Genomic DNA, 25,873 nt, shown 5'->3' on the forward strand with positions numbered 1-25,873 from the left:
TTAAATGAAAAAAGCTTTTGAATCATCCTTTTGACGTAGGCAAATATCATTACGAATCTCTTAGATTTTTATCCTCGAGCGTGGAAAAGCATTTTATGAATAGTGCCTGAACACCATCAGCGATGTCTTATTTTAGAATCCACTCTACTTGTCAACCTTGATAAACTCAATAGTTCTACAGTAAAATTCATTGGTTAACGGGTGAATTAAACAGAAAAGTGCCTGCGGAAACAAAATCCGACATACCGGTATTACATCTTGTAATATATAAACGAAAAGTAAAGAAACAAAGAGATCTAGCGTCTTGAAGTCTGTATTTGTCTTAAATATAATATGTAGGATTAGATCGAGTGTCGTTATCACTAGTTTTAGAAATATAATTCTTTGACTTCGCTATTCAAAGGTAAAACACGTCACAAACAAATTAATTAATCATCAGTTAACCCAAAAAAAGACATTCTTGGTCATTAACTGGAAAAAAAGTTCTAAATGAGAAGGAAGTTCACGAAAATCCACAAATTCTAAAACGATGTATTACATTATAAAAACGTCGATCTGTCATTTGGTGAATGATCCCTACCAGATCACAAGTGTAATATTTTATACATTTTCAACAAAAACCAAAAAAAAAAAAAACAGACAATGATAACATTAATAATAAAAACTTTGATGTTTATCTTTCGCTACAAACATGTTTGCTTTGTATTTTAATTTTTCCGACAATTATAAAAATCTAATGGATGACTTTTCTCAATAGCATCGATTCGATGTTGATAGTACAGATAAAAAAGCGTGGCATCTTTCGGCCACTTCAGCGCTTCGGCTATCAATAACTCAAAAAAAATAGAAGTTGCACGAATCTTTTTTCCTTTCACTACTCGACTCCAATTCACATGATTTAGCATCAATTTTTACAAGAGTGATAAAAATTGACGAAGTCATTCATTTTAAAACTATTTTTTTTGGTAACAGTTTTTGCAATATTGGTTTTGTTTTTGAATCCCCCTTAGGCAATTTCCGGGAAAGTAAAAACGCGAAAAGATACAGTAACATTTTAAGTCATTGTTTTTTTGATATATTTTTATTCATATATATACATATTATGTGTGTATTTGTTCGTTTCTCTTCCTTTAATTTTATCCAAAACGGTTCTAAAGAATGTGTTTGACAGCTACTTCATTTTGTATTATAATCAAGTGTTTTTTAGTGCAGCGAAACATTCACAATTAACCGCATTTCCGTTCCCCATAACATGTGTAGCGTTTGTTTGCAGTGCAACACATGGATTTATATCCAAATCCAATTTTTTACTTGACTGTCTTTGAAATTTTAACTCCGCAAGAGTTGCAGGGGATTCCTTCGTTTCGATACTTTCTTCCAATCGTAATGAACTTATGTCTTCAAATCTGTCCGCTTTTTTATCTCCTTTACAACTGTTCTTTCCTTCGCCCATTTCTTCCACTCCCATCCTCTTTTCTATTACATTTGTCCCATTTCTTTGCTTGTCATTCGTCCTAATCGCACTACATTCTAAACAATGTTCAGTAGATGTGACATGGACGGCTATATCTGGTGATTTAAGCGTCATGTTTTCTGCTAATCTGTAATTCTTATCTGGTAATAAATCTAGAGAAAGAGTTTTAGAATGCGCTCTCTTGCGTTCCGCCGTGAGCTGTACGGCTCCACTCTGCCGTAGAGTCTTCATGAACCCATCACGGTGGCAGAAAATCTTCTTAAATGTATTACGATAATTATCATTAAAGAGAAAATAAATAAAAAAATTAATAGACGAGTTAGATTGGACAAGGAAAAGAGAAGAGAAGCGAAAAAGCTCTGGAATACAATTGGTTGTCTCTCCGAAAATGACAATGAATGAATAAACTACTGTCGGTGTCCAACAGATAAAGAAAGTCACAATCACCGCCAGGGTAAAATGTACCACTTTTTTATTTCTTTTCCCTCGTTTTCTCTGGCGAAACGACGACGAGAACGAAGGAAGCCGCTGTTTTTTCAGCTTCTTGACGATGAACCACTGTAAAACGATTATCAGTATCAATGGAATAAAGTAGAGTAGTATGATGAGTGTCAAAAAGAAGATCTTGGTGGCAATTGGATCCACTGTCGAAGGCCAAAGGAGGATGCAGTAAGTGACGTCATTGACAGTTACGAGTTGGAAGGCATAGAAATATGCAGCATGCATTAACATGGCTATGATCCATATACTCGCTATAACCGTCCGAACATAGCCTTTAATAGGAGTTGAACTCTGTGGTCGCACGACGGCGTAAAATCGATCGAGTGTTATACAAGACAGGCTGAGTACTGAAACAGCCGTGGAAACGTCTTGTAAGAAGTAGATAACTTTACATAAAGCTAAACCTAGGGTATTAGTGAAGAGCCATCGACGTAACCCTAAATGGATTTCCACAATAGTTCTCGGCATTGCGAACACCGGCACCAGAAGGTCACTTATAGCCATGTTGGATATCAGAAAATTTGTTGTTGTTCGTAGTCTGCGTTGGCTGTACACAACACAAACAAGAAAAATGTTTCCGAACAGAGCGAGGAGAAGCATAACACAGTATGCGAATGTCTTTAAAATCTTCTCCAACGAGGAATCGTTATGGAAAGGACACGAAGGAGCATTTCCTTCTTCTAGCTCACTGAAATTGGCAGACATCACGCTTTCAGTTGGTCGTCCTCTTTGATTTCAAGCTGGTCTTAATTTACCGCATAGAAACAGCCAAAGTAAACTGTGGTCCGCAGAACACCAATGACAGAACATCAAGGCCTGCAGTAAATGATAGATTTTAGTTGTCACACACAGTGGATAGGAAAAGACCCGATCCAAGGTTATCACGTTTGTGTATCCAAGTTCCCGCGTGTTTGTTTGTTTAAGTCGCATTAAGTTTACACAAAAAATAAGCTATCGTTCACCTTCATCATCAAGTCTGTGTCATGAACATCATCGCTAATTAACCCATATATGTTAATCCGAAAATCCGTACGCTATAATACAATCCCGAAAAAATGAAACATTTATCTTAAAATGCATTAGCGTTGTGGTTTGTCCGAGATGCCTTGATTTAGTTTCTGGAGATACGAGACAAACTGACATCAGATAATAACACGAGCACAACGATTTTGCCAATTATACGAACACGGAAGTCACGTGACGTCAAGAAGACTGTTTGAACTGGTTTTTTCCCCACACAAGGTGCGTAAGCGTAGGAAATTAATCACAAAGTGATTTCATGTGCAATTTTAAGATAAAAAAAAAACGATAGTGATTGGAATTGTTAAGACTAACTGAATTTGGAGCGGACTTGATTGATGATGGAGTAAAATTATTCTATGCATATTTGATTGAGCCTTCTGGCAAACCTATTGACAAGTGTATATGTATGATAGATAGTAATTAGATTAGATGTGGAATTTTTCATTTTGTTTAATTTGCATGATAGCTTTAGCAGGTGGACTGACGTGGTCGCTGTTGTCAGTAGTGTGTATAATAAAAGAGAAGAACATCAGTTAGTGATCTAGCCAGGATAGGTTCAAGTCACGAGGGACAGTTCCCAATAACGTAACCAGCGATTCAAAGCTAGAGATTCTATCTGACCCTTAAGATCGCATTTGCCAATTATGCAACGGAAGACTCAGATTGAATTCAAAGCGCTTGGCTTGGATACAAGAGAATTAATAATTTAGTTTACTAACACCTACGATTTCAGTCGTTCACCTCAACAACAGTGTTCTTAGTCTACGTGCGTTTGCTCAATGTCGACCTCATGGCTGGCCAAAGTCACAGACCGATCATAACGATCCTCGTTATCTTTATAACACATAAGTGGTGCTGAAAGCATTGAAATAGAGAAAAACAGTGAACTGAATAAACTTTATCAATGTTTAAAGGCTATGCAAACTACGCGAATTGTTTCCAAAACATAAATCGCGTTTAGAGTTAAGCTAATGCTATTGATATTGCCATAGGATTGGTGTCCAAAGGTTTATAGACATGTTAACTCAAGGTGAACTATATCAATTCATTAAAATATATTGTACCAAAAAAGAAATATTATAAACATTTAAACTGTTTTTTTTTTTTTTTTTTTTTTTTTTTTTTTTTTTTTTTTTTTTTTTTTTTTTTTTTTTTTTTTTTTTGTTTGGTTTTTTTTTTTTTTTTTGTTTTTTTGTTTTTTGTTTTGTTTTGGTGACGTGATCTTGTCAGTTGTTTCGTCCGCTTTGGTTATTTTACATGCTTTACATCATTTTCCTTTCTCTCCTTACAATTCAATTTTTTTTGTGTGTGTTTTTTCGTTTTGTTTTTTTTTGTTTTGTTTTTTTGTTTTTTTTTGTTTTTTTTTTTGTTTTTTTTTTTTTTTTGGTGACATGATCTTGTCAGCCGGTTGTTTCGTCCGCTTTGGTTATTTTACATGCTTTACATCATTTTCCTTTCTCTCCTTACGATTCGGATTTTCCTGCGAGTTTTTCCTTTTCCATTTTTAATCTAATTCATTTATAATTATGAACAGAGAAAATCCATTAACTTGTTGACAAGTATTCATGTAATCAGGCAGAATGAAACAACTAGTCAAAACTACTATCTCAAAATGAAATGATCAAAAGAGGTTTAGCACCACACCACGTAACGGCAGCTATGTTAGATGGCAGGAACAATACAGTCGCTTATAATTAAGTTATTTCCCACCTATTGTTGTTTTCGATCCTTTTGTTTTCCTTTGTTAAATGGCTTGCTTTTTTCTTATTGGTTTGTTTTCTCTCTCCTCTACTATATAAACATCTCTCTTACTCTTACTTTCTATTGACTCCGACGAAGGACTAACGTCCGAAACGTCAGTTACTATTTTCACTACGGTGTATAACTTATCATTCTACGATAACTGTTTTATTAGAAACACCGACGCAGTCCACGCTAGTGTTTACTAGCCATCATCTACGTTTTACATGATAAAGAACTTATTTCCCGAAAGCAAAGGGATTTTATTGTTCTGCCATCTAACCACAGGAAGGTAGCCCAAGCAGTATTATGGGATGAGCACGTGATGTTGCAAAACTTTTATTAATCATTTCATTTTGAGATAGTAGTTTTGACTAGTTGTTTCATTCTGCCTGATTACATGAATACTTAAAATTAAGGCTGGAATTATAAAGGCTTTCCTAATGATATTTTAAAGTTAGTGCGTTACTAATTAGGAGCTTGCTTGACTGTTTTAAAAAATACCGCGACCACGAAGGTTGTTACCGATCAGTGGCGTTAGTTTTCGTATATGGTAACAGTTATTTGTGTTTTTGGTGTGGTAAAAGATCGATGCTTCTCATCAGTCCACGGAGAACAGCATCAACTGTTATGGATGACATCCACTGTTATCTGGTATGGTAAAGGTCCCTTGCCTTACCAAGATAACAGTGGATGGGTAGGAATGGCATCCACTGTTATGGATGACATCCACTGTTATCTGGTATGGTAAAAGGTCGTTTCCTTACCAAGATAACTGTGGATGGGTAGGAATGGCATCCACTGTTATGGATGGCATCCAATGTTATCTGGTATGGTAAAAGATCCTTGTCTTACCAAGATAACAGTGGATGGGTAGGAATGGCATCCACTGTTATAGATGGCATACACTGTTATCTGGTATGGTAAAAGGTCGTTTCCTTACCAAGATAACTGTGGATGGGTAGGAATGGCATCCACTGTTATGGATGGCATCCATTGTTATCTGGTATGGTAAAAGGTCGTTGTCTTACCAAGATAACAGTGGATGGGTAGGAATGGCATCAACTATTGTGGATGGCATCCAATGTTACTGGCATATGGCAAACGTTCTTTGCCTATTTACGTAAATGACATTACCTGTCTTACCAAGACTGAAGGCCAACTTATTCCAACAAAACGAAGCTTCAAGAAATTGTCAAAACAAGATTTGATGAACACGAATACATGCACGAACACTAACAGATCCTCACTCCTCCATATCCTATCCCACGCTAATCTCTTAACTCACTTCGAAATCTTTCCTGATCCAAGTTAACACTTCAGTCGTGATGGCTTGCTACAATTAATTGAATGTATGGTATACAAAATCTCTTGATAACACTTTCATTTGTTGTGTCTTCATTACCACTGGATCACGTTTCTTTTAACTTTAACACTTATGTTTAAAGTCTATTCTGTCCCGCACTAGATATAATCCCTATTTACTAAACCTCTTCACTAGAGAGAAACCATACTGTCAGACTTTTTGACCACAAATCGTGAAAAGAAAAGTAGTTAAAAGATGATATAGTATTTGTAATTAAAGAAAGCATCAGCCAAAAACCCTTTTTATCTTTGACGTTAAAATGTTTTCCCATTTCAGACCACGTGTCATTTCCTTGAGAATAAGATTCTTCCTGTCGTTTGAGTTGTATCCATATTCATGTGTCTTCTCATGTGCTACTGTTAAACAAAGAAGTAATACTCTAGGGAATGATACGTGGTTTGAAATGGGGAAAAATTAAGACCAAACTAAGAAATATATTTTCTAAAAATCCGTCTTGTTAAGCGATCACGTCACTGGTAGCACATGACTGTTTTGGCGCGAACGAGTATGAAGTTTAATCTTTCAGGGGGGGAAAGTAAGGAGTCAGTTGTTTTTGATTATTTATCAATATATCCATTTATTATTCATTACAACCGCAAAGAAGAACTTAAACATTGAAATGAGCGGAATAACTCGATCGATAAGATATATTTGGGGACTTAAAAAAGATTTAAAAGGATTCGATCAAATGGGTTTCAATGATAGATATATCTGTTTGCACTCACGCAAAACTCGTTCTAAACAAAACGTGCTTCAAGCCATGGGTATTGAACAAGTCTATGTTTACTAATATAAAATCGAGTCATATTTCTTCCATCCTACTGTTTTGAAGAATCCTGTTGCATCCTTCAGGCAACACCAACCGCTTTTAACACACCGCTTTATTCATTTTCGAATTATATGTGTCGGGCTGACGCGAGTGAAAAACGTTTGCGCATGCTCTGAATCCGTATGCAAATTAGTCAAAACATAAGTACATTTGACTTTCAAACATGCCTGATTAATTGGACTTCACAAAATGCCAAAACTTAGTGTCCATGCTTGAAACTTAAGGATAATTCTTTCATATTGTGTTTGTTAAGACAGTATCTTGATCAGACAAAAGGATACTCTCGAACTTTTTTGTATACTTTGAGAAAACAAACATTTATTTTCTCACTCAAACTCTTCAAAATTCTTAGAAAACGTGCTGAAATGCACGCATGCGCAAACGTTTTTCTCTAGCATCTGTTGGGCTCCAATTAGTCCTGCTTGCACGTCATCTTTATGGCAATGAACACTGTTTTAAGCGAACCTTATTCTACTAATGGGCTCTTTTGCTTTGGGCTTTAACACTTTCTCATTCCAAGTCCATTCATATAATTCCTTATTAACTTACTTGTTTACCGGCAAAGCCTGTTCAAAACATTTTCCCATTCATTTTTATTCACAGCATCATTACATTGCATACTACATGTAATTTACTTTATCACCTGCAAAATTTGGCCAAAACAGTTTTCTTTATTTCACGTCCATTTATCATTCTATTGCATATTAATTTATTTGTTCACTATGCAGCAATACTTGGCCAAAATGTTTTCCCATTTCAGTCCCAATGTTATTCCTTTTGATCAGGTTATTTATTCGTTTACCAATAACGCGCTTGAAAAAAATACATTAATATACATGAAGTTCCAACAAGCCTAAAATGGGAGGACATTTCTCACCCAAAGTAAAGGAATCCATTGCGGTAAGTTGGCCTCGTTTTACCGTTTGAGTTGAAGACATTTAATGAATGATAAACTTTATTTAATAACGCTAACATATTCATCTAGTGCTGATTTCTAATATGGGCGTGTAAATTTACACTGAAACGAAACGTCTGATAAATGTATTTTTTTGGTGCTGTACACGCTAAAATTATTTTGAATCTATATTCACTAAACTGGCTACACAGTCCTTGTATACATTTTGTGTTGACCAACCTTGATACATATAAATCAATTGTTTTCAGAATAACCTATTCGTCTATTTGGGCTTCCTATTTTTTCGACGCATGGATCCTGACACCACCCCGGAGAAATGTAATTGTAACGATCTCTCCCGAGCAGGTCGACTGCTTTGTAATACAAGTAAGCTATAGTGCGACAGTGTGCTTCTTCTTTGGTCTTCAACACTTTTTTCGCTCCATTCAGGATCTCAAACACAAAACCCTTGTTTCGTGGCAATGTACAGAGATGGTACATATCATTTTGAAACGAAATGTCACATGATTGTCTAGACCAATGGTAGTACTGCCCCTGTTAGGAGAATGTAAAAGATGATCAGATTCGTTCCGGAAAAAAAAGTCACGTGATTGCCTGGACCAATAGTATTACTGCCCCTGTTGGGAGAATTCAAAAGATTAACAGATAATCAGATTTTTTTTCAAAGACGTGAGATAGAAACTCGTGGGAGTTCGTTGGTTTGATCCCCGCGGCCAAAATAACATCCAGGGGATCGTTTGGTTGTAATGTCTTTGTATGATGACCTTTTTAATGCCGGATGACATAAAATGTCCTTCGTAAAGTCACGTCCTGACTTAAAGCATGGGTGATATGGCAGTGAGAGCACTCGATCGCCTCTCCATAAATAAATGCGTCTAGATCGATAACCTGAAGCAACCTCTGGGGTTATCTAAGTCAGGGCATGGCTAACTTATCTACGTCAGGGCATGGCTAACTCACAGATTGACACCTGAAACAACCTCTACGCTGATCAAAGTCAGGGCACGGCTAACTAAGAGGGAGGAAAACCAGGAGAACCGGGTGAAAACGACATTATAGTAACTATGTACTATAGGTGTTTTTCTGCTTGGTAATTTATTAGACATGATTGACATCTGTATCATTATAACTTACACAGCTGTAGCACACATCATGCTTGTTGCACGCTGGGGTGAATTTCTTCTTGTAAAGAAACGGCAGGTTACCAGGAATACTGCATCCGTTCACTTGTACTCGACATTGGTGGGCAGCCCCTTGGTGGGTTATGACATGTATTACCACTATCAGTAGTAGATATACCCCAAACATAGGGTCTGATGAACAAGGTATGTAGATATATATATACAGGCAGGTGACTGGGTCTATACTCTAGGGGAAACTTGCTGCCAACCAATACGTGATCCTGGCGCTGCTGTTGAAACTAATGGTTAGCCTTTAAACTGTATTGAACCCTGAAACCGAACCTTTGGGCTGATCTAAGTCAGGGCATAGCTAGCTTACAGACTAACCCTGAAACAGAACCTCTTGGCTGATCTAAGGGCGTTTTCCATTAGGTCGAACCGACAAGTCCAAACAGCCAGTTCTCAACTACAGTACTATTTGAGAACTGACCACTTAGACTGGTCGGTTTGACTTATGGAAGGCGCTCTAAGTCAGGGCACGCAGTCTATAGTAACCGTTAACCGATTGAACCCTGAAATAGCCAGTCTGGGCTGATTAAAGTCTTGGAATGGCGAACTCACAGGTCGAATTGGAATTTAGCTTGTCAGGTTTTGCAGAGGGGAAAAAACCAGAGAGCCCGATCAAAAACCCTCGAATCATAGGAAAGACCCAATAAACTCTACTCACATGTGATTTTCAGTTTGGAAATCAAACCCGAGACCCCAGAGGTAAAATTCGAGTGCTTTTATTTAAGGTGACTGCCTACTTTTGGAAATTGATTTAAGCTTATTTTAAAACTTCGATTTTCCGAATTGAAATTTAATTCTGATTCCAAATCTGGAAAGAAAAATAGGGTGTCCCGAGCTCGTTTTCGAGATAATCAGCATTTAATGGAAGCCTACTGCACGAGCTTTTGGAGTAAAAATTGCGCCACCGGAAGTGATTAGAAAAAAATTAAGATTAATAAGATAATAGTTATTTGCAGACTATATGATTGCACGAACGAAGGCTAGTCAATCATTCTATAATAATACATGGATATTTTCGACAAAAAGACAGAGAGATACATCGATTTGTTATATTTTGTGGTTTCGGTGCTCTTAAAAAATCTCATAAAGTCGAACAAAAATCCCTACAAAAATCTATTTTTTCACGTGTTCCTGATTTAAACTTTTCCTAAAATGTTGATATAACCTAGATTTTTAGGAGTTTTTTCGAATGAGCTATCAAAAAATATAGAGTCCCGTGCAAAATTTGAGGGTTTTGCCCTGTTGAAGCTCAAAACGCGTATGGTTCTTCAATAAAATCTTGTAGATTTTTCAGCGGTTTTTGAGCGCGCGCACATCGTGGGCTCAAATCGAACGTTCAAAAGTAGGCAGCCACCTTAAACATCTAGTTTCTATAAGTTGTCTCCAAGAGCTCTCATGCGAGCTCATCTAGGGAGATCACTTTGATCAGCCCAGAGGTTGTTTCAGCGCATCGATAAGATTTGAAGGTAGTGTAAAAAAATCATGGTCTAGATGGGGAACGTTAAAGGGTTAAAACAGAAAGACAAGAGTAATATTCATAGTAATATTTGCTCGTCCCCAGGGTTTTATCAGCCGTGGAATAATGAAGATATCCTGGAAACGAGTGTGAGATTTTGAAGGATCACTTTTCTATTTTAGATCTGATTTGGAAGTTCAGTTTTTTTAATGTAGTTAAGACGACTGAACATGTCTGAAAAACGACCATAAGAAGAACTGGCCACTTTGATCAGATTATGGATTATATACATAAGAATTGGATTTCTCTAAATTACTTCCTCTGGCACCCAACGATAACCATCTGTTTCACTATAAACTAGAATTAAAGGTATCCTTGAGAGGATCAGATAACTATTCAAATTTGGAGAAATTAGTGTGGGAAGGAAAAATCTCAGATTTAAGTTTATCTACCCCGGAATCGAAAAACAAATAAGCAAATGTTCATACTTACCTCAGATCAAGATCGACAGCCCAGGAAATCAGTTTCAATTATTAGTTTTTGCTCTTTGAATATTTGTCATCTTCTGCTTCGTTTTAATGGATGCGATTTCATAATTCAAACACTTTGTTTTAAAATAATTATATAATTGAAATGATACACCTGACAAAAAAAAAAAGGTTTTTATACTCGAAAAACAAAAATTATGTCCCTTATAAGCCACACCGTACCTGACGGATTGTTTTTAAGGTCGTAATGATTTTATTGCCAGACTAGGACTACTTTACAGGTTGCACCACGGTATCACCTCTGATTGGTTCAAATATAATAAACAACAACCTGTTTGTAGTCTACACCTAATTTCAAGAAAACGCTGTCGTATAAAAATATAAAATAACAAAATAACAAATAGGAAGTGAATCATTTTTTTTTAGAAAAAAAGGTGAAATTATTTCAGTGTTTTGAAGGTATACCCTTATTATTTTGATATTACCTTGGTATATATTAAAACAGGTATTTTCATCAATCTAGGGGCTTTAGAAACATTTAAAATGAAAAAATTTCTAATGAATTTTTATTTGTCATTTTGTTATTTTTTAGATGACAACGTTCTCTCAATTAGGTGTAGATACAATGATACAAGAAAGAGTTTGTACACGTAACTCTTGTAACAACCTTGTTACAAGATATTAGGTTAAATAACTATTTATGCTTGTAATATTTTAGATTTTACTTCGACCCTAAATTGAACAATAATTGTTGTCGAGCTTTCGATCAAAGTGGTCATCTTCAGGACAACTGAAATCCAAGGTATCATGGACTGCGCACGTGTAATGAAAGTGTACGATGTTGTACAAAGTATTGGTAGTGATCAGCCACCCCACTGGGAAGAACTCTAGTGAGTCTATCCAGTTGTGATGGAAACATAAAGCTAAAGAAACTTATCAGCTTCAGTTCTGAAAAAAATCTAATCACAATGTTGAAAAAGTACTTCGTTATCGGAGCAAACGCTCTGATATCCGTCATGTCGTGCCGTGACATGTCACGCCGTGTCATGACACACCATGACATATCGAGCCTCGCCGTGCCTTGACGCGCCTAGCAAGACGTATCGCGCCGAGCCGTGCCGTAAAGCGCCGTACCATTTCTTAGTCTACGCATTTCGATTGGATGACAAGGAAACTCGCGTACTGTGATTGATTTAGGCGGAGGTTGTACCCTCTAGCGTGACCGTACCGTTAGCCTTGATCTTTTCACAAGAACAAACGACTTTAATACGATCCAAGACCAACGCCCTGTGAATTTTTGTTTTCTTACAGTTTTTTACAAGAGCAGTTTCTCATCGATTCATTGAAAATATGATTTAATTTTTTGACATAAATAGTAAAAAAACATTACAGTCTTTGGACCCACAACATGAAGTTTTGAAATAATTACAGCAGTTTTACAGTGTTATCGACCTGCGCCATTCATGAACCGGAGTAGTCAGGAGTAAAAGGACTGTAAAGAACGCTTTTATCTGAGTTGACACTCGACGTTCTCGCTCGAAGAACTGTTTCTTGGAACTTGACCTAGAAAAAGAAAAAAATTTTGGTATTGTTTTCGTTTCAAAAAGAATCAAATGAAAAAATTAATGTTATCGAGTGTCGCGACCATAAATAGCCGGCGCCAGGTTTACTAGAGACTGGGCCGAGTGATCAGTGAGTTATGCATTATTAGAACAATGTAGGAGAGCAGCAAGAAGGCCAACAATTGTAAGTTTTTCTGTCTTTAGTTTGTGAATCTTATATTATAGTTTGCAAATCGCTAGAGATCACTAAGAAAGCAAAGAAACATTAGAGTAACATTAGAACGTCCTTAGAGCAACTCGAAGATTTTAAAGGAATAAAGCGAGTATTATAAATAGAGTGCAAGTCATACATCCGTGAAACAAAACCAAGGATGTGTTGTCTAATTGTAACTATATTTTGTACAAAATAGTGGTATATTACTGGAGAAGAACATTGGGAACAAAAGCAAAATCCTCTACTCGGCTTTGTTTGGTTCATGCCTGAATGAATTCGACAACTAAATAGTTCAGTGATAAACTAAATGCTAAATAGGTGGTAAGTGATTTTTTCACGAATATATGGCGCGCACTCTAAGGTACCAGTCATTAGTCGGAGGGGTGGGGGGTGGATTAGCCGGAAGGGGGGGGTGGAGGAGAAAATGGTGGCCCCTCAAACTTTTTTTAGAGGAACATGGGGGGCCTTGAAAGGTCAAAAGGAGGATTGGGAGGATTTTTTAGATGATTGAAGGGGTTACCCCAAAAAACATGAAGGCTATTAGCTTCGGGTCTGGAAAATGTTTTGCATCAAAAACATTTTCTCCTCCACCCCGCGAAACCCCACTAAAACGACGAAGAATCAGTCAGGGCACGACGAAAATACAGCCAATCAGAATGTTTCTTTTATTGACACACTCCGATAAAAAAATGGCAAATGCGGCATGAGATGTTCCTTGGTATTCTACCATTGTATAACTAGTATTTTAATAATCGTACCTTTAATGTGTTTTTGTTACTGATCAAGGCTTGTGTGTTCGATAAACACACCATTTCTTCTTCTTCTTGTCTCGTCATTGTTTCTTTTCTTTCTGGTGAATCGTCAAAAGCATGAATCTTGTTTTGCCTTGAAAAACAAATATGCGAAATCGTTTTAAATAATGTGAAGAAGAAGGAGAAAGAGAAGAAGGAGCAAGAGAAGGAGAAGGCGGGAAGAGGAGAAGGAGATGGAGAAGGAGAAGGAGAAGGAGAGGGAGAAGGAGAAGGAAAAGGAGGAGGAGAAGGAGGAGGCGGGAAGAGGAGAAGGAGAAGGAGGAGGAGAAGATGAGGAGAAGGAGAAGGAGAAGGAGGAGAGGAGGAGGAGGAGGAGGAGGAGGAGGAGGAGGAGGAGAAGGATGAGGAGAAGGAGAAGAAGAAGGAGAAGGAGAAGGAGAAGAAGAAGGAGAGGGAGAAGGAGAACTGAAATAAGAATTTACCAACAAGAGCACAAGAAAAAAGATAAAATGGAGATGATGATGATGATGAATGGTTTATAACCAGGGAAATATCAAACCTGTTCATTTTATACTTAAACCCCAGTGTCGCACCCAGTAACAACAGACAAGCAACACAACCACCAACAATGTAGATCCACAAGTTCCACGGAGTAAATCTAGATAAAGGAGTACTGACAATAACCACTACAGCATCAGTAGTAGGTTGTATAGTTGGTTGTGTTACTGTGGTAGTGGATGATGACGAACTTTCTAAGGAGACTTTCAGACCGATTTGTTTTTCTATGGTATTCTTGTTTGCTGTGATGACCTTCTTGAGCACGACTGAGGGCAAAGTACCTAAAGAAAGAAAGAAAAATATATACTTATACGACAAATAGTAGATTATAGATTTCGAACATCTGCAAACTCAACGGGCATGACTCAGTAAATAACTTCACTTTGGGGTTTCGCGCCTTCAAATGGATGAGTTGACTTTACTGACAACGCTTTGAGTAAAATATCCAAAGAGAAATTATTTACACCTCCAGTTGACGTGGCCGTCGTAGATTTGATGTCACGCAACGTTCCCATCTACGCGCAAGGGCTGCGTACTTTTGAAGAAATAAAAAGCGCGCGCGTGCTTTGTACTATTATAACGCGTGCCACCGTGTGCTTTACAACTGCGCACAGGACAAAAAGATAGTTTTTCTTATCTTTTATAAAATATAAATTATAATAACCGTTATTCAGTTGACAAAATAGAAATTGCGCAAGCGTGCTGTGTGCTCTCATAAACCACCCGTTCCCAACTAATGAGAACGCGAGATTTATAACAGTTATTTTATAGAGATCTTTCAAACGTAATCAGGAGACTATTAGCATAGGCATACCTCCCATTGATATTCCTGGTAATTTGCTGGGTAGTTTAACTTGTACAGATACAGATACAGCGTCATTGGATCCATTCTTTACGATTATGATTACGTCTGAAGAGTTAAAGAACTCTGTCCTGAAGTAACAGACATCGCAAAAGTCAAGATGTGTCCACTAAGCACCACGTAATAATAGATCTCTTTACCTTGGGCATAATAATTTTCCATTTCCAACCATCTATCATTCCCTCGAGAATTAGATTCTTTGTTCGAGTTGTATTCATATTCATGTGTCATCCCATGTTCAACCGTTAAACAAAGAAATAATACTCTAGGGAATTACACGTGGTCTGGAATGGGTAATCATTACGCCCATGGTAAAAAGGTAAATGATAAACAAATGATCAAAATAGGGCGAAGGAGAAACAGGATAGAAAGGGAGAGTGAAATAGGAAGAGGATAATGAGTAGAATGAGAGTGTATTACCTGTTAATGGACACATCTGGGTCAATATTGCACGACGTCGGGTGAAGCTTGCAGTACTTGTTAGCCTGTTCTGTGATAGCAGACTTTAACTTGTCCTTCTTCTCTTCTGTCCACTTTACAACAAGATGTAAGAGAACGACAAGACATAAGAGTAAATCGGATAAAGGATGTTATTTGAAGTATTTTCTGAATAGTCTCTCACCTCTGGAGTCTCAGGTTCGATTCATGGACTCAGCATCACATGTGATTAGACCTTGATTTGAGGGTTTTTTACGGTTCGACTCTCTCCACCAAACCCAACAAGCTAAATTACGATTTGATCTGTTAGTTTACTCGTGCCCTGACTTAGATCAGCCCAGAGGTCGTTTCAGGGTTCGATCTGTGAGTTAGCCGTGCCCTGACTTAGATCAGCCCAGAGGTTGTCTCAAGGTTTGATCTGCGAGTTAGCCATGCCCTGACTTGGATCAGCCCAGAGGTTGTTTCAGGGTTCAATCTGTGAGTTAGCCATGCCCTGACTTTGATCAGCCAAGAGGTTGTTTCAGGGTTCAGTCTCATTTATGTTCCTCTTTCGGCAAATACTTACGTTTTTACCGGGAATAACATTCAAAACAAGCTCATCGTTCCACTCTGTTGTCGGTACAATCAGTGTAGCCCCTAATGTAGATGCTACCGCGACAGAAGATCGAACTGCAGTCGCTGAAAGATCTATCGACATTTCTCTTGTTTTATACTGTAGACGCGTCGAAGACAGCGTCTCGTAAGAAGATCCAACCTCGGATACCGTTGCTACTTCTGCTAACGTAGAGTGTAAGCTACTAGTTCTAACTCTAAAGCTTGAACTTTCCTTTACAAACAAAGAAGCAGAACTTTGTATTATGTAATGGCTCATTTCTTTACTCATTTCCATGGTAACAGCTACAGAAGTATATTGTAGCTTTGAAGTCATAGAATATTGTGCAGTGGATGGCGAAATCGTGGTTGCAGATGCAGTACTCTTATACTCTACATTTTGAGTTGTAGTTAGTCTGGTTTGTGAGCTGGAATAGGCCCCTGAAAAATCCACACTTATCCTTGAGGTTTTAAGATCCTCAAAAGATGTTGAATGAAATCTGAGGCTTGGTGTTGGTTGTATTTCAGTGCTGGTTGCTGAAGTAGATGAAAGCCCCTGTATTGTACTTTGATGCAGAGACGTTGATTTGGTGTCCTTGGTTAGTTCTTTACTTGACGAAGAAGGTATGACAGAGTTGGATACATAAACTAAAAAGAATCGAAAATATATATAAAAATAAATCACTGATAACCATCATATTCGATAGCTTGCATTGAATCCAGGGATCGTAGACAGAGAATGGGTAATATCCATCGAATTCTCTGGTCTCTAAGCTATAGTGTTATACCGATAATAATCTGCTATATTTCCCAATTGAAACTCCTTGTGGGTCCTTGTGATCAAAAACATAAAAAAGGCTTTGGTAAGACGTTAATTAAGGCACGCAATCCATTTAATATCTCATAAAATGGTTTTATTGTCAAGAAGAACATCATCTGCTTGTACAGATGATTGCAGATGACCCAATTCCAAAATAAAACTAGCTTAACATTGTTTTTTTATTACTATAAAAAACAAGGCCATTTCGCGCTGCCCCGTGACCGTGCCCCGTTCGAGCATTTTGGGTGACCAGTGATCTCACGCGCTGTGATTTTTTTCACTGACATTGTCACGTGCGGTTACATTTGACAGTCTTTACAACAACATACCTTGAGTACAGTTACTTCCCATCCATCCTGACAAACAAATCTTGTCTCCGCTCTCCGGATCGCAGTCATAATGTCCTCCAACCGTATCATTTCTCGGCGTACACTCTTTTTTCTTCTTGGTGCAGTTAGTCAGCGCATCGTACCATCCTTCGTGACATACCTTTCTTCCTAGTCTATAGTCACACCAATAGTGTCCTTCCTTGTCGCTGTCACGTGGTACGCAGTACTCGGTGCATTCTGGGATCAAGTAGTTGTCGTCACAATAGACACGAACTTTCACGTTGGTACACGATCTTTTACCGCACAGCTTTTTGTCTCGAGGTGTCGACGAAGATTTGTTAGAGTCTGGCGCAGTTGTCTCGATTAGTGTGTATTTGTCAACAAAGTCTGCTAGTTTTCCTACTATAAATCCACCATCGTCGTCCCATACCTCTACGACTACTGACACACCCTGAAATAGGAAAAGAGTCTATGAAGTTTTAGGTGCCTCTAATGTAATGTGAAAGGACGATGTGGATGCTACGGAAGCCGACAAATAACCTTAGCACAACATTGATATACTTATGAGATACAAGAGGAAATCCGTACAAGTTATCAAATAGTTGTCTTCGGTGTTTGCAACAAAAGAGGGAAAACTGAACAGAAAAAAGAAGGAAAAAAAAAGAAGAAACGCAAACAAACAAAAACCGTGTATAACAACAACAGATAAACAAAAAAATTTAAATGTAAATGGTGGGGAACGAATGCTACTCTTCTTTATCGATCCTTACCTTCCATTCCTGGAATGAAAAAGTAACAGGGTTATTCAGCCCACCACCAAGGTGCCCTCCTTGACCAGGAAATGAGAAATCATCATCTCCCAATATCCCGGTAGTCAACTGACCACCACTGAGCGAGCACGACTCAGTCGACCCTTGTGCGGTTGCGCAGAACTTGAACAGGTTATCACACTCATTCCAGCTACAAAAGTTCAAGTTGTCACAGCAGTCGCCGTTAAAGACTTTATGATCTGGGTTCTTGTAGTTGAGTAAGAGGATTGTCATCTTGCCCGATGACTGGACTCCAACCTAAAATGAGTTCAAATAAAGACGATTTCACTAATCATGCCACTCCGCTAATCCGATGTGACTTGTCACACAACATCACTAGTCACGTCATTCCACCAATCGTGTGACTTCACCCAAAACGTGACTTCGCTGCTAACGTGACTCTATGGATCATCGTGACTTTACTGATTACTTGACTTCACTAGCAAACGAACCAACAAAACAGATGATTGGCAAATTAAAATCAACTACAATACAATATAGCGATAATATGTAGGACAGTACTACAAGTTATCCTAACATAGTATAGCGCGTTTAAAAATTTACCAAATAATAACGACAGAAATGAGTAGGAGACTGGGCACTTATGCGAGAAAAGTATAGGAAGGTTGCTAAAAAACGATTTCGAATGCTGCACGAATAAGATAACAGTCCAAGGATGAAGTTTAAGATTTGACCACGACATGATATCGTTTGAATAATAACCTTCTGTAAACCTGGATGGTATAGACACATACCACCAGAGCCAGGTTTTGTTTGGAGAGTTAGTAGGGATCATATCATAATCGCTTACTATCTGCCTCAACATATGTTGGGTCACCTTATGCAGGGATTGCGATGATCAATATTCTTTAGGAACCACTAGAGTGATTTTATTTGGTCCGTGAAACAAAGTTGCATAATTAGTGGCTAAGTCAAAGTAAAACAAAAGTTATAACGTAACTAAGATATAACGCGCGCTCTGATTGGCTCTGCACCTATCAAAAAAAATATATATGGAGCACTCGTATGGAGCACGCTGGTGACGACAATTTGGTGAAAATTCGGCGAAAATTGCAAGCATTCTGATAAGACTAAAAAGACTACTAACTGGTCTACCTTTCTGTACATTTAAAGGTAAAATATAACTATTGACCTTTCCATGCGTATTTGTGTCTACTTCTATGAAAATAGCTGTAAACGTCACAGACGACAAAAATGCTGACATACGATGGATCACTATGAGATCTGAATGGATGTAAGAAGTTAAGCGATTTAAAAATAAATGAAAATCCAGTACATCGTAGATCATAATGTGTTTAGTAAAACGATATTACGTTGACTATTCTTTCACGTGCCAAGTAATAACGTTACTCGTATTACATTGATCGTCTTGGCTGCACTTGGCAAAAATATAAGTTACTAAACAAGGAGCAAACATTTCATCACTTTGAGTTTTGTTGTCTATGGATTTGCGTGCCATTTTAGTTAACGTTCAAGTGCATACGCACCTTAGCCTCTCTAGTTTTGACAACACAAGTTGCGAAAATTGTTACAAAAACACACAATTCTCAAGAGACCTTTTCAAATCACTTCGGAACCTAGTTTCCTTTTCCAAAGTAATGTTTGCTTAAGAACCACGATGGCCGTGTCTTCGTGGCTAAGAGGGTACGCAATTGTAACTTCATTAATTTTGGTATCTTCCCTCAAGAAATTACGACTTACCTTTAGCTTGCTACAAAGTAGACTTACTGTAAAATAACTTAAGACTTACCATGAAGAATAAGAACAGCAATAAATGAATAACTACACGACGTTGATCCATTACTGAGTTAAGAAAAGAGTTCAAAGGATGTGAATGATCAGGCCAAGAAACTTGAACACCAAGTGAAGACCCCAAACGAGCATTAATAGTTAAAGAGGCGTAGTAAAAGTTTTCTACTACTGATCGAAATCGCAGCTGAGGCAAGGTGAACGGCAATCGTAACCTAACGATAGATGCAGACTGGCGATGTTTACCCTTAGTGTGACAGACGGACTCACATTACCACCAAGTACCCTTCAGAAATATGTCATCACTTGAAGAATGATGTAATCTTCTGGATGAGGATATTAAACACGCGCGCGTGTAATAATGATGGGCGTATCAGGTATTTATAAAGCCAATGGAGCTTTGAGTCCAACTTATAAATAAATGTAAATTTAATATTTTCTACAGCGTAAGTAAATAGGATTCAGAGAAGGGTACTCCACGAGTTTTCCATGCGGCAATAAAATGGGGGTCTGGGACCGAGATTAGAGGCATATGTCACCCAATATTTTGGTATGTTCATATTCTTTCAATAGAAGTTTTGCAGCAAGTCGAGAATTTTGAACCAGCTTTCTGAATTCATAATATGAAATATCGGTCCAACTATTTATTATTTTTCTCAACAGATGAATCAATTACTAAATATTTTCCTAATAATGATGACGTAAATCTAATAATAATAATATTATAATAATAATAATACAATAATAATAATAATTATTATTATTATTATTATTATTATCATTATTATTATTATTGTATTATTATTATAATGGTCAGTTGTAGTGCTTATCTACAGGGTCGAAACTCTGGACAAAGGATAGTTTGAGTATCTGTTTAAACGAATATAACTCTTGTATACTGTCACCGCTTTGTCACGACAAACCATCGTGCAATAAAAGCCACGCAGAATATGCTGCCTGTCCCCTGACTCGTCCCCAGTTTTCTCTTATTTTAAGAGCGCGCGCAAAGGGTCAAGGGAAGAGGGAAAGAAGAGAGACCCACGTCGTATCTTCCTCTTCCTGGTGCTTTCCACCCCTCCCCAACAAGAAGTTAGTGTCTCTGGAAGAAGGCCCCCGCAAAAATGTTAAACACGTTTCAACTCGTTGGTTGTCTTTATACAAGAAATTTTTCATGGAAAGTCAAGTATACCTCAAATATTCCTCGAGGATCAATAAAAAAACTGAAATTCTGCATTATGAACCCCTTACTTATATAGTGAATATTAGGTTAGACTGAATATGCATATACATCTTAGTGGAGCTCAAGTTCGAATTCATTCACCCACAAACAGAAAATATACACCTATTTCGAAAATCGTTGTCGCACCAAGAGCCTCAAGCAACAAGCCAAGGCTCCAGAGAACGTTGGTACTTTTAATTATAATTGATTTATTCTTGGTTCATGCAAGTGGCTATAGCTCTACACTAATTATCATCTCAAGCAGCCTTGCTTGGAGCAATTTGTGAAGTCAATAAATGAAAATGCACCATGAATAAACTAATTTCAGCTAAAAGTACCGGCGTTCTCTGCGGTCTTGGCTTGTTACTTGAGGCTTTTGGTGCGACAACGATTTCTGAAATATAGGTGTATATGGAATTAGTTACAAAAGACTAAAAATAAAAGATATATAATTCGGTTAAATGTTACAGAAAATCCTAGTCGTTATAAGAAAAACTAAGTTAATTGTGTGTGGCTACTGAAGTAGTTAAAACCTATTGATCTGGTCAAATATTTTATAGTTGAGCTGATCAATAGGATTATTATTATTATTATTATTATTATTATTATTATTATTAACCATTATCGTTGAGTTTATATCAAGTACAATTGAAGAGATTTTAAATAGGAAAATTGAAGTTCACTTCATATTGTAGATGGAAAATTTGAAAGTAAATTTACCATAGTTTGTCGTCTGATGAGTGGACGAACGATGGAGCAGTTATTACAACAACAAGCGCGGTGGAGGTATTGGTTTGCTTTATAAGAACAATCTCCAAATTAAGAAACAACACTGTGACACTTTTTCTTCATTTGAATACCTTGATACTTTATTATTTAATTTAACTAATGTAAGGATTTTTGTTATCTATCGCCCTCCTCCTTCACAAGTTAATGGTTTGACAATTTCATTATTTTTTACTGAATTTTCTGATTTTCTTGAGAAAGTTGTTATTGTACCTGAAACTGTCCTTCTCGTTGGGGATTTCAACTTCCACATCGATGATGCCAATGATTCCACTGGGAAGAGGTTTCTTGACCTCCTTGAGTCTTTTAACCTCAAGCAGCACGTCCTTTGCCCTACGTCTAATGGTGGTCATACTCTTGATCTTATGGTTACTCGTACTGATGACGATCTGGTATCTGACACCCGTGTGTCGGATTTGATTATCTCTGATCATTTTCCTGTTCTTTGTCACCTAAATCTTGTGAAACCTCTAAGCAAGAAAAAAATTGTCTCGCTTAGAAATTTAAAGTCTGTCTGTCTTGAATCATTTAAATGTGATATCAGTGATTCCTTTGTTCTTGAGGACAATTCAGACCTGTCAATGCTGGTATCGCAGTATCATGAGGTACTTTCTTCTACACTTAACTCTCATGCTCCGCTTAAGCGTAGAGCTGTTACTATCCGCGTCAAGAAGGCGCCTTGGTATACCCCTGAGATTGATTCTCAGAAGAAATTGAGACGAAGGTATGAGCGTCGTTGGAGGTCGACTGGACTTGCTTCTGACAAGGAGCGTTTTTCTGGGCAATGCGTAGTTGTCAATAGAATGTTGTTTTTATCCAAACAACAGTATTTCAGCAGTGTGATCGCTGATAATGAGAATGACCAGCGCTCTCTCTTCAAGATCGTCTCTAACCTACTTCGGCCGAAGCAGAACTTACAGTATCCACCTAGTTCTGATGACACATGTCTGGCTAACTCTTTCATTCAGTTCTTCTCTGATAAGATAGAACGCATCAAACTGGGTATTTCTAAAACTCTATCTGGTCAAACTCAGTTGCAACTAGAGACTGTTACTTGCTCCTCTACTTTTCGATGTTTTGAAGCTTTAAGCCATGATGATGTCTCACGCTTGGTTGGGTCTACTGCGAAGTCATGTAGCCTTGACCCAATACCTGCCTCTCTCCTGATGGAGTGTCTTGATCTTCTAATACCAGTTTTCACAAATATTATCAACCTCTCTCTTTCCCAAGGTGTGTTTCCTGATTCTCTGAAAATTGCTAAACTTACACCTATTCTCAAAAAGCCAAATGCAGACCATGATGATTTTTCCAATTTCCGTCCTGTTTCTAATCTACCGTTTATCTCTAAACTAATTGAAAAGGCTGTTGCATCTCAGTTAAACAGTTATCTAATGGACCATAATCTTCACGATTCATTCCAGTCGGCTTATAAAGCTATGCACAGCACTGAGACTGCTTTGGTGTGTGTCTATAACGACATTCTTCAATCAGTTGATGCTGGCAACTGTGTTATTCTTATTTTCCTTGATATGTCAGCTGCCTTTGACACAGTTGTTCATGATACTCTACTTGATAGACTTGCTTATCGGTTTGGAATTGGTGATGTTGTGTTAAGCTGGTTTACATCCTACCTTTCTAACAGGAAGCAATTTGTTGATATCAATGACTGCTCATCCTGCCTTGTTAATCTCGATGTTGGAGTTCCGCAAGGCTCCGTACTGGGCCCTATTCTTTACTTGCTTTACACCTCTCCACTGGCTGACATTGTTAAGCGACACAATCTTAACTATCATTTCTATGCTGATGATTCTCAGCTCTATATATCTTTTAAGGGCAATGACAAACTTGTGCAATCTAGACAATCGTTAGAGGAATGTCTAACCGACATCTCTAGGTGTATGCTTTCCAATGGCTTAAAGTTAAACCATAATAAGACTGAACTTATGTGCATCCACTCTAGATTTCAAGATCGTCCTTCCTTGAGGGAAATTCTTGTCTGTGGCGACACCATTGTCCCTTGTATGTCAGGCCGTTAATCTTGGAGTTGTTTTTGACCAATGTATGACCGGGGAGCTCCAAGTTAACAATATCTGTAAATCATCTTACTTTCATTTGAGGAATCTGTCAACTATCAGGAAATACTTAACCTCTCATGCTGCTCAGTCGGTTATCCATGCTCTTATTTCTTCTAAACTAGACTACTGTAATGCTCTACTTTATGGACTTCCTAAATATGTCGTGGAGAGGCTGCAACGCATTCAGAACTCTGCTGCTCGTGTTGTCACCTTCACCAGGAAATTTGACCACATCACTCCTGTGTTGGTTGACCTGCACTGGTTGCCAGTATACTACAGAGTAATTTTCAAGATGCTGTTGCTGACCTACAAGGCCTTACATGGCCTTGCCCCAACATATCTGTCTGATCTTCTGTGCTATCGTTCTTCTTCTTATGCTCTCCGATCTATCTCCAACAAACTTCTGGTTGAACCTAAAGCTAGGTGTACTACGTATGGTTTCAGGTCATTTTCCTTTGCTGCTCCCAGATTATGGAATAGGCTCCCTTTTGAGATTCGCTCTTGTACTACTGTTGCTTCCTTTAAAAGTAAGCTTAAAACTTATTTATTTACTTTATTCCTTAATAATAGGAAATATATTTAGATCTCTTTTGTTTGATTCATTTCCTGCTTTTATGCATATTGCCTTTAGGCTTTTAAGATAAGTTTTTCCTTTTATAATTAGATTTACTTATTAATATTTTAAATACGTAGCATTGTAAATATTGTAAATACATATATATAATTTATGCATATATTCCTGTTGTAAAGCGCCTTGGACATGCTCATGGATATGAGCGCTATATAAATAAACTTTATTATTATTATATAGTTATATTGCGCTTCCCCCTCCCCCACGGGCTAACATGTCTTTTTTTAAAGTGCTTCGAAATTTCTCTTGTATGGACGTGTTATTTGGAGAGTTTAAATGGATGACTGAAAATGAATCTCAATATTCTTTTCATCGCAAGGTGACAAGACAGCCGAATGATATTGAACCATATGGTTAGTACAAGGAAATCCAATCCCCTCTGTTATCTATGAATGAACCTACCTATATTCCGATTGTTCTTTTTTCTTTCAGTAAACACCGCTTTATATGAGTCTTTATATGAATCTAATTTGCACACCGATGAGCAATATACGGTGTGGAAAGTAGACGTATGTTGAAAAGTCAGCTATTTAAAGCGTTGCTCTTGAGCATCATTTAATCGCTGATTTTCCAACCAAGATTAGCTACTATATCTACCAGTGTACTACTACCATTCAAGGTAAGAGTTTTATCAACTGTCACGAACCCTGCCTTCGCCAGTATTCTATGCCTAGCATCAACCAAAAGTAAGAAATAAAACCTACAGAGTTCGCTTAGCCCAAGTACGGTTAGTTTCAGATTCTATTCAGTCATTGTCGGAAAATGAGTACAAATTCTTGACTGCCGGCCATTTAGGAGTTTGAAGACCTTCAGTTAGGCCACAGCGTTTGTTGCTAACCAATTAGAAACCCGTAAAGCCCCTTAAACTGGTCGGTCTTGGCATTACTCTCCAGGCTCTAGGCAAGTTGGACAGATTTAAAAAATAAATAAATAAATAGGATTTAGCGGTGACATTTCCACGGAGTGGTTCTTCATCCACTGAAATTCCAATTGGAGTTTAGGAGTTGATTTTTGAGGAGGGAGGAAAATCGGAGAACCTGGAAAACCCTCGAAGCACAGGAGAGAACCAACAAGCAACTCTACTCGCATAAGACGCCCAGCCCGGCGGGACTTTAACTCGGGTCGCATTGATGAGAGGCGAGAGCTCTCACTGCTACGCCACGCGCCCATGCTTCAATTTATCATTGAAGACCCCCACCACAATTTACTCTACACAACGCGATGGGGTCGTGAGCACTTCTACCCATCTTGTACTGATTTTACAACAAGTTTCTTTCGTGTAAGCTTACTCGTTAATAAAGATAGTTCCAAGGATTATATTCTTACAAATGCTTTATTCATGGATCTAACTGAATCTAACCGATCAATAAATCAGGCAAATATTGCAGACTTTACCCGATATCTCAAAAGGTGTCCACGAGTTTGTCATGCGGCAGAAGGATTTTATAAGAAATCATGTGTGTTTAGGAATTGA

The 25,873-nt window shown here is 37.7% G+C and overlaps 4 protein-coding genes across 6 annotated transcripts in view; 1 reads left to right on the forward strand and 3 right to left on the reverse strand.

The window, feature by feature from the left end:
• Positions 1-1,110: 1,110 nt before the first annotated feature.
• Positions 1,111-6,010, reverse strand: LOC116296444 (substance-K receptor). 3 transcript variants are annotated; one of them, XM_089034591.1, is made up of 2 exons: positions 5,876-6,010; positions 1,111-3,853 (listed from the first exon to the last, which is right to left on the reverse strand). In XM_089034591.1, exon 2 carries the CDS (start codon positions 2,678-2,680, stop codon positions 1,193-1,195), a length of 1,488 nt encoding a protein of 495 aa, XP_088890717.1. In that variant the 5' UTR covers positions 2,681-3,853; positions 5,876-6,010; the 3' UTR covers positions 1,111-1,192. The 3 variants fall into 3 exon arrangements, with proteins under 3 accessions (XP_088890717.1, XP_031560321.1, XP_088890718.1); XM_031704461.2 differs by lacking the exon at positions 5,876-6,010 and having other exon boundaries at positions 1,111-2,791; positions 3,740-4,042; XM_089034592.1 differs by lacking the exon at positions 5,876-6,010 and having other exon boundaries at positions 1,111-2,791; positions 3,724-4,042.
• Positions 6,011-6,754: 744 nt separating this feature from the next.
• LOC116296404 (uncharacterized) lies at positions 6,755-11,208 on the reverse strand. Its single transcript, XM_031704423.2, has 3 exons — positions 10,988-11,208; positions 8,984-9,260; positions 6,755-8,383 (listed from the first exon to the last, which is right to left on the reverse strand). Exons 2-3 carry the CDS (start codon positions 9,155-9,157, stop codon positions 8,084-8,086), a joined length of 474 nt encoding a protein of 157 aa, XP_031560283.1. The 5' UTR covers positions 9,158-9,260; positions 10,988-11,208; the 3' UTR covers positions 6,755-8,083.
• Positions 11,209-12,321: 1,113 nt separating this feature from the next.
• Positions 12,322-19,902, reverse strand: LOC116296406 (uncharacterized). Its single transcript, XM_031704424.2, has 9 exons — positions 19,690-19,902; positions 17,880-18,176; positions 17,110-17,560; positions 15,935-16,608; positions 15,352-15,464; positions 14,884-15,002; positions 14,071-14,350; positions 13,518-13,644; positions 12,322-12,546 (listed from the first exon to the last, which is right to left on the reverse strand). The coding sequence occupies exons 1-9, from the start codon at positions 19,738-19,740 to the stop codon at positions 12,445-12,447; spliced, it is 2,214 nt and encodes a 737-aa protein (XP_031560284.2). The 5' UTR covers positions 19,741-19,902; the 3' UTR covers positions 12,322-12,444.
• A 4,964-nt stretch (positions 19,903-24,866) lies between these two features.
• The window catches only part of LOC116296441 (Golgi-associated plant pathogenesis-related protein 1), a 4,320-nt gene continuing 3,313 nt past the window's right edge, over positions 24,867-25,873 (forward strand). Inside the window, exon 1 of the mRNA XM_089034329.1 lies at positions 24,867-25,018. The gene's annotated coding sequence lies outside the window, so the exon portion shown is untranslated. The remainder of the gene's footprint in view (positions 25,019-25,873) is intronic.

This window comes from Actinia tenebrosa, unplaced genomic scaffold (genome assembly GCF_029948245.1).
Source record: "Actinia tenebrosa isolate PJP-AT-01 unplaced genomic scaffold, QUT_ActTen_1.0 PGA_scaffold2__45_contigs__length_23673736, whole genome shotgun sequence".
NCBI classification, from domain to species: domain Eukaryota; kingdom Metazoa; phylum Cnidaria; class Anthozoa; order Actiniaria; family Actiniidae; genus Actinia; species Actinia tenebrosa.